This window comes from Cibotium barometz, chromosome 42, assembly GCF_041138505.1.
Source record: "Cibotium barometz isolate CiBa-2024 chromosome 42, ASM4113850v1, whole genome shotgun sequence".
Lineage (NCBI taxonomy): Eukaryota > Viridiplantae > Streptophyta > Polypodiopsida > Cyatheales > Cibotiaceae > Cibotium > Cibotium barometz.
In genome coordinates this window covers 26,453,508-26,463,038 of record NC_141087.1, presented here as the reverse complement: position 1 = coordinate 26,463,038, position 9,531 = coordinate 26,453,508, and the positions used below count along the sequence as shown (strand labels likewise).

General features: G+C 41.1%; 1 protein-coding gene across 1 annotated transcript; it reads left to right on the top strand.

Moving 5' to 3' along the window:
• The first annotated feature begins 6,210 nt into the window (after nucleotides 1-6,210).
• LOC147614318 (pentatricopeptide repeat-containing protein At1g15510, chloroplastic-like) lies at nucleotides 6,211-8,841 on the top strand. The gene is made up of 4 exons (XM_086780506.1): nucleotides 6,211-6,354; nucleotides 6,423-6,560; nucleotides 7,075-7,627; nucleotides 7,673-8,841. Exons 1-4 carry the CDS (start codon nucleotides 6,211-6,213, stop codon nucleotides 8,839-8,841), a joined length of 2,004 nt encoding a protein of 667 aa, XP_086636632.1.
• Nucleotides 8,842-9,531: the final 690 nt, after the last annotated feature.

Genomic DNA, 9,531 nt, shown 5'->3' with positions numbered 1-9,531 from the left:
GCCAATCAACACAAAAGAATCAATGCATCATATACCACAGAAAAAACATTGGATTAAATAGAAAGGAGTCATGACAGCATGATGGGAGAGGGAACCACCTTTTGATCGATGTTCTTAGACATGAACAATCTTGGGTCGCCTTTTTGAGAAATTTCCTAAAGTCTAAAGGCTAAGGGCCCTATCTCTTAATGTTTCTTGAATGCATAAAATATACTCTATATCATGGTAAGTGTCTACTACCTTTAAGATCATAATAAACCTTGTCGAATATATATTAACCCTAACCTAACATATGATAAACTACACCCTATTTAAAAGTTGCATACATTTAGGGTAAAATGGAACCAAGTACCTTGCTCTGAGAGGAAGGAGTCGACGAACTATAGTTCGACTATAGCTAAGGAGGCAAGTACCATAAATAAAACATACATAGGGGGTTTAGGAATAACATACCATAAACTACAATTCGGGCTACAGCTGAGGAGGCAAGTACCATACATAAAACATACATAGTGGGTTTAGGAATAACATACGATAAACTACAATTCGCCCTATTGAAAATTTTCATACATTCTTTTTTGATGTCAAAGTGGGTACTAAATTTTGATGCAAGGAGGGTAAAATCGAACCAAGTACCTTGCTCTGAGAGGAATCGAACCAAGTACCTTGCTCTGAGAGGAATCGAATAACCAATCGGCTACAGCCGAGGAGGCACGTATCATGCTTTTTTTAAGTTCAAATTTTGTTAAGTTTGCACAAATAGCTTAATCATCTAATTCATCTCAATTCATTAGGTTTCCTTATGCATTCTAGGCATCAATAGGTAGCTAGGGACTAGATCTAGTCCCTCATAAAAATAAAAAATTAAAAAAAAATATTTGGGAGACACTTGAATCTACAAAAATCGCCCGTTACATTTGTAAGTGAATGGCCATGGCAAGTTTTCCATGCCCGTTCCATTCTCGTGGGCATATCTTTTGATATTTCCAGACTTTAATTTGGCAAAGGGCATTCAAAAGGGAATATATTACATTAATTAAGCATAAATTGCATTAAACAAGACAGCTGCACTATCAGGGAATATTTGTAGGTGGCTATCAGACCTGTACCATTAAAAATCTTTGAAAACTGGAATTGAAATTCTGTACAATTTAGATCGTATGCCCATGCCATCTAAAGCACAGGGCCATTTCTTCTCTAAAGCATATGCACATGTCATCTTTGTCTTGCCCGTACCATTTATTTGCCACGCTCGTTCCTTCTGCCTTGCTAGGCCCATACCTTCTAAAGCATACGCTTGTTCAATCCTCTTTTCTTGCTACTCCAACCCACAACAATCACTCCCAAAGAAAACATAAAGCCACTAGTAGATCTCCTGTCTGAGACACTACCAGCCCAATCAGCATCTGTCTTCCCATGTAATTATATCTCTTTGCCAACCTCATCTAAAAAATCAATATATAGCAGTGGGCTTTATGTATCTGAGAATCTATCTAGCCACATCTAAGTGTGCCTTCCTGGGCCTACATAAAACTCACTCACAAGTCCAACATAGCTCAAATCTAGCCTAGTGATGGTCATGTAGATCAAGCTACCGGACTATGCACTATGGTGTCAGGAATGGGCCCACTAAGTGCATTTTCCCCTAGATCTAGCACTTGCAACAAGGTCAATGAGCCTAAAGTACTTGGTATAGTGCCAGTCAAGTTGTTTTGTTGTAAAGTATAGAGATAAGAGGCTTTGTCAAGCTCCAATCTCAGTGGGAATGCTTTCAGTTAGGTAGTTTTTAAAAGTAGAAAAATAATCCAGGCTCTTGAATCCTCTGATCTCCGGCAGCAAGGTGCCAGTAAGCTAATTCACTTGAAGTTGTATTGTCACAAGGTCGGTGCAGTTGTACAGGGAGGTGGGAATGGGGTCAATTAGAGAGTTCAAGAAGAGCCTGATATTGGTGAGAAGCTTCAGGTTCCCAATTTCCAAGGGGATATGGCCTTCTAGAGCTTGTTTTGATCAAAGCTAAAGCACAGTCGATGATGAAGGCTGGAGTTGATGTGAGGCAAAGGCACTCCATGAGGTGGTCGGTATCAAAGGCTTGCATTGGTGGATGTAGAGGCACTCCGAGGTGGTAGTGGGAAGCGGAAGATGAAGTGATGATGATGCAAACTCAGGTGACAAGGGTGTTGCGATACCTGAATGGTGAAGAACAAAGAGGGCTGTCGTCCCCGAGTGGTGCAAGCTTTGGTTGAAGAAACTACTCAAGCAGAGCCATTTTCACATAAAATGGATGGAAACAAACCTTTTTGTAGTCAAATTAAACCAATTTTTTTTCATAGATTCACCATGATTAGCACTACTATCTTTCATAAAATTATTGCATAATCTCAAAAATATAATTTTTTATAACTAGTTTACCAATTAAGTTCAATTTCTCTCAGACTTTGAAGTAACTTTCTAAAAGAGATCAAGAAAAATCTAATTGTTAAAAATAAAATTTGGTCATATGGCCACATTATCCTAATAATTACCTATCCTTGTATCATTTCATCAAGTCAAATTAAATATAAAGATGTGATGCACAAAAAACTAATCTTTTTGCATACCTTCAAAACATATAATAATTGTTTAAATTAGAATTAAATACAAAATAAATCAAGTTAAGATCACAATTACATGTCTCTATAGCGTGCAAACTAGGGATAGCATTGGAGTTAAAACAAGATAATTATTAACATTGCAAGATCATATTATCTACTTGTTCAAATTTGGGACATGCAGTTTGCACTATATTTGTGATATAAGAAATTTAGCATTTGAAATTTCTTAATTTTCGATTGGACCATATGTTTAAGTATGGAACTAAGGGTGTGATGTTAAGACCTCAATGTTAAATTCCACCAACCTGTTTCCTTGAAACAAAATGCCACCACAAACAGCAAGGAAATTTTCTTGGCTCCGAATTCCCACACAAGTGTGCAATGAACTCTAAGAATAAGATGATGAGCTATTGGACACACCGCTACAATAATCACCAATAGTGGACTGTGAACACATCACATCCCAAAAGCCTTGAACAATAGATCATGTCCACAATCTCTGCTACACCAAAGGTGACCATGTCCTCCCAGATTTTTAATGCTTGGAACTCTGACTCACGGTTCCCATGCACCAGCAAATGGAGCTGCTACCAGCGCCCTCTCCCGCCCACAAGCCTCCTTTGACTGAAACCCATGGGGGAAACTGCATATATACTAGAGAAGTACACCATCTTGGTCCTCCCAAGCCGAAAGCACCCTGGGAGCCCTAGATGAGGTACTGGAAGTATTTGTATCACTATCGTGTGTTGTGTCTTTAATCTTCTTCTGAGATGAAGACTTGTCCTTCTTCTTGGATAAATAATCCTTAGACAAATGTTCTCTCTTCCCACATGCTCTCTCCAAGGTGATTCCGGTATCTATAGTACTGGAGGGTCCATGGTTGCATCTTCATCAGCTTATCTTCTTCATACTCTCGCACACTATGAGTTGCAAAGGGGGTGTTAGAAGTTGTGCATCTCAGTGTAATTTGGGTAATGCCTATTTTATTGGCTTTTATCTTTTTCTCTTATTTAGCAAGTCGTGGAGCAGTCGGCCAGCTCCCTTACATCACTATAAAAGGGGTCTCCCATTATTCACTTGATGTAGTCCAAGCCAAGCACAGTGTAGCACCTCTTGTCTAACATGGAATCACACAACATAGAATTGTAGATATAACAGACGAAAAAGAGCCCCTATAGTGAATCATGGTATGCCGAAGCAGGACAATCCATCTCACTAAGGCAATATTATGATAGAGGCCAAAGAGGAAGGTACAACCCCTCAAGGAGGGATGTTTGCTACTATTACAAATGTGTAGGTCACCAAAAAAACATTGCCAAATTTTCCTACGACATTAGCAAAAATTATAGGGCTTGTTTGGGAGATTTCATAAATTTTGGAGGGACCATCTAGCCAAGCGTAAAATATGGTGTAGAGGTGCACGTTACCGAAAAAACAACTTACCAATTTTTCTTACAACGGTTTACTGCTGGGAGATTTTAGAGGGATCATCTAGTTAGGTGTAAATATAATGCAGCTGGAGCCAACTGGAGAAGGAAAATCTAGATGTAATGGAAGTGTTGGGGTAACAAAAGTTAAATTGGTAGTTCCAAAGAAGCTAGCACACAAGAAAGGCAATATGATCTCATGGTAATGGAAGTGACAGGGTCACAAAAAGTAGTTCCAAAGAAGCCAGCACACCAACAAAGGTAAAATGTTCTCATGCGAAGACCTACAAGGGTAAGGGCTAAGTTATAAGGAATCTAGTGGGTGGCCATAAAACATGTATTCAAAAGAGCTTGTATTTCTAAATTTGATGTGTCTCATAAATGCGGAGAGGAAGTTAAAGGTTAGATAGATAAATTTGATGATTATTTTGAGTCACAAGAATTTGATGAGGTTGGTAAAGATAAAATTATCAGTGTAATTACAAGGATCAGCAAAGTTATGGTGGAAATCTCATCATCACGTTGTGCAGCAGGAGGTGTAAGTGCTTGTTACATGGGAAAAACTCAAGTGGCATCGAAAGAAAAGTATTTTCCATCTCAGTATAGTATGCAAAAGAATATGAAAATTTTCAAGTTGGCTCAAGAGGGCCTAAAAGCTGACTAATACAAAGAGAAATTTTTGAGTTTACAATATGCATCGGAATTACACTAAAGGAAGATTTTTTTGCAACATTGGACCTTAACACTATCAATAGTACACTTAATGATGTACCTACCATTCTTCCAACCCTCACACCTATAACCTACCCATCTTATTATTGCCCTACCTACCTACCAATCTTAATCATTGAATCAAGTATTCTCTATTCTCCCTACCCACACACCTACAACCTACCCCTCTTATTACTACCCTGCATAACCTACCCCTCTTATTACTACCCTACATAACCTAAATATGAAGCTAGAAAGGAGCTTCAATAAAGGTTCATCCTCCCCTTAAAAGAAATTTATACATACTCTTCCACGAGCATGATTTTGTCTCCTGTCTCACTCCACCAAATCAGCCAATGGGAATACTAGAATTGACAAAGAAGCTTTAGCCAATCAACACAAAAGAATCAATGCATCATATACCACAGAAAAAACATTGGATTAAATAGAAAGGAGTCATGACAGCATGATGGGAGAGGGAACCACCTTTTGATCGATGTTCTTAGACATGAACAACCTTGGGTCGCCTTTTTGAGTAATTTCCTAAAGTCTAAAGGCTAAGGGCCCTATCGCTTAATGTTTCTTGAATGCATAAAATATACTCTATATCATGGTAAGTGTCTACTACCTTTTAAGATCATAATAAACCTTGTCGAATATATATTAACCCTAACCTAACATACGATAAACTACAATTCACCCTATTTAAAAGTTGCATACATTTAGGGTAAAATGGAACCAAGTACCTTGCTCTGAGAGGAAGGAGTCGGCGGGCTATAGCCGAGGAGGCAAGTACCATACATAAAACATACATAGGGGGTTTAGGAATAACACCCTATTTAAAAGTTGCATACATTTAGGGTAAAATGGAACCAAGAACCTTGCTCTGAGAGGAAGGAGTCGGGGGCTATAGCCGAGGAGGCAAGTACCATACATAAAACATACATAGGGGGTTTAGGAATAACATATGATAAACTACAATTCGGCTATAGCCGAGGAGGCAAGTACCATACATAAAACATACATAGTGGGTTTAGGAATAACATACGATAAACTACAATTCGCCCTATTGAAAATTTTCATACATTCTTTTTTGACGTCAAAGTGGGTACTAAATGTTGATGCCACGAGGGTAAAATCGAACCAAGTACCTGGCTCCGAGAGGAATCGAATGACCGATCGGCTACAGCCGACGTATCATGCATTAAACATACATAGGGGGTTTAGGAATAACATACGATAAACTACAATTCACACTATTTAAAAGTTTCATACCAAATTTTTTTAAGTGAGAGTGGGTACTATATTTTGATGCTACTATGGTAAAATTTGCTCTGAACTACCAGCCAAGGAGGCAAGTACCACCACACATAAAACATACATTTGGGGTTTTGTCCATGGATGGGGAGTTTCCCCCATCCACCGTGTCCCCTATATTTCGCCACTCGAGCGCCCGCTGAAGAACCCGCACTGGATTGTCCATGGGTTCTGTTGGCAGTGATGCAGAGGAGATGGCTTCTTGCCGGAACGCAGCTCAAGCAGAAGGCAACTCAGCACATGCGGAGCGCCTATGGAAGGACCACTTCAGGGATGCCTCGCGGTTGTGCTACAGCCGATACAGAAAAGTAAGTGGCATCACTGCAGAGAAAGAGAGCTAGATTTTGAGTTTTTTCTGCCCCCTATTTCAGCACAGACTTACTACAGCCCAAGTCGGGTTCAAGGCATGCTAAGACTCGAGAAAGCAGAAAAGCCTTCTGCCATCACGCCACAGCAAGAAGGAAGGGACCTTAAGAACATCAGAGTGGGAGATGCTCAGCTTGGAGGAGGCTCAGTACTATTTGGAAGAAGGAATGCCTCCCTTGACTTCGGTTGAGCTCTTGGCATGCATCCTCCACAAGGGCCAAAAAGAAAGAAACGTAGCACATGCACTGTACTTCCATGTCTACATGCGCGAAAGTGGTATGGAAGCCCATACATCACTTGGTAACTGCCTCATCTCGATGTTGGTGAAAATTGGAAGCATGTGCCATGCCCAGCAGGTTTTTGACAGGCTGATTTATCAGGATGAGTGTTCATGGAATACTCTCATCACAGGGTATGTTAAACATGAGGAGTCACAACATGCTCTCACCCTGTATAAGAGAATGCAGGAGGATGATTCTCTACATCCTAGTGGTCACACTTTTGTCGCCTTACTGAAGTCTTGCACTAGGCTGAAAGATCTGCAAAGAGGCCAAGAAATACATGCTGAGATTGCTAGAAAGGGGCTGCTAGAAACAAACTCATTTGTTGGCAGCACCTTGGTCGATATGTATGCCAAATGTGGCTCCTTTGTGAAAGCACAGGAAGTGTTTGACAAGCTTCCGGTTCGAAACACGGTCTCCTGGACTGCTCTAATTGCAGGATATGTGGAACATGGGTGTGGTAAAGAGGCACTTCTTTGCTTCAAACAGATGCAATGTCAGGGTATATCGCCAGATGCGATCACACTTGTTTGCAGCTTGAAAGCTTGTGGCAGCATGGGAGCGGCAGACGAAGGAAGAGGAATACATGCTGAAATCGTCAGAAAAGGGTTGGAAAGAGACCCGGTTGTTGGCAGCACCTTGGTAGATATGTACGCCAAATGTGGCTTGCTTGCAAAATCACAGGACGTGTTTGACATGCTTTTAGTTCGAGACGTGGTCTCATGGAATGCACTCATGGCAGGATATGTGGAACATGGAAGTGGGGAGGAAGCATTTGGCTTGTTTGAACAGATGCGACAAGAGGGTGTTTCTCCGGATGCTGTCACATTTGTTTGTATCTTAAAAGCTTGCGGCAACATGAGGGCCACAGACATGGGCCTAGAATTACATGCTGAGATTTTGAGAAAACAGTTGGAAAGAGATCTTTTTGTTGGCAACACCTTGGTGGATATGTATGCAAAATGTGGCTTGCTTGCAGAAGCACAGGAAGTATTTGAGAAGCTTCCAGCTCGGATTCTTGTAGCATGGAATGCATTAATCACAGGAGTGGTGGAACATGGGTTTGGTGAGGAAGCACTCAACTGTTTTGAACAAATGCAACATGAGGATGTGTCTCCAGATGCTGTTACATTTGTTTGCATTTTGAAAGCATGTGGCAGCATGGAAACCACAGACAAAGGTCGAGAAATACATGCTGAGATCGGGAGAAAAGGCTTTGAAACAGATCTATTCATTGGCAGCACCTTGGTTGATATGTATGCCAAGTGTGGGTCGCTTCTAGAAGCACAGGATGTGTTTGACAAGCTTCCAGTTCGAAGTGTAGTATCCTGGAATGCACTAATTGCAGGATATGCAGAACATGAACATGGTGAGGAAGCACTCAATTGTTTTGAAGAGATGCAAATCAAAGGTGTTTCTCCGGATGATGTTACCTTTGTTTGCAGCTTGAAAGCTTGTGGGCTTATAGGTGTCACAGCCAAGGGCAGAGCATTACATGCTGAGATCACTAGAAAAGGTTTGGAAAGTGACCTCTTGGTTGGTAATACCTTGGTGGATATGTATGCCAAATGTGATTTGCTTGCAGAAGCACAGGGAGAGTTCGACAAGCTTCAAGTTCGAACCATAGTCTCATGGAATGCCCTTATTGCAGGATATGCTCAGCTTGGGGAAAGTGAAATTGTTTTCCATATATTTGACAGAATGATAGGAGAAGGCAAAAGGCCAACGCTGGTCACATTTGTCAGTGTTCTTAACGCATGCAATCATGCAGGTCTAGTGGATAAGGGGCAGATGTACTTCGAGGCCATGAGCAAAGATTATGGCTTCAACCCCACTCTTAAGCACTACACTTGCATGATTGATCTTCTTGGCCGGGCAGGCCACATAGGCCAGGCGGTAACGATGATCAAGAAGATGCCATTTCATCCTGGTATTGTGTTATGGCATACTCTGTTGGGGGCCTGTCGAAAGTGGGGCAATGTAGAGCTTGGGAGACAGGCCTTTGAACATGCAGTGAGATTGGATGAAAAGGACGATGCAGCTTATATCATGATGTTTAATGTTTACACCGACGCGGACATGCATGAGGAGGCAAACAAGGTTGAGGCAATGAGAGTGGAAAACAAGTATGGAAAAGCTAGGGCATAGATGTTCAAGGGCAAGCAGCTCACAAGAGCACTGAGGATCACAGCGAATCAGATATGTGTGCCACTCTATTGTGAAATCTCAGGCTGGAAGTGAAGCGTTCACTCAGTTACAAGGTTTGGTGCATTACCAAACTCAGACACTTTTTCAAAGGTATCCTGTGATGGTAGCTGTTTTCCTGCCTTGTCTTGGCTTCGATGACTGGAGCTTAGTGTCATGGCTGGAGTATGATGTCCTCTGTGGTGATATAGGGATTGGCTCGTGCTTTTCTTGGGCTTTGTTTTTAGGGTGTGATGGTCTCTGCTTCTGTGTCCTTGGTAGCCAGGTTTGTTGAAATATCGGGTTTGCAAGTTGAAGTGAAAGGAGTGCACTCATGTGCATGTGTGTTTGGCACTTGTAATTTGAGCAGATGCGTGTATTCGTTTTGTGTAAGTGTATATTTGCTCTAAGGTTAATTTGTGAGAGATGAATATAAAAGGGTAGATTTCAAGTGATGTGAGCAATGATGCAAGGTAGGTGGACACATGAGTGTCATGTGGGTGTCTGAGAGATTCAAGAAGTAATTGACATGATTTAGGGATTTGATGGAGATTAACGGAGATGATTATGGATGTAGACCTTGTGAGTTATAAATTGATGTACTTCCATGCTCTTTTGAGAGCGGAATTCAGCAATGAGATTATAGCTTTGTTT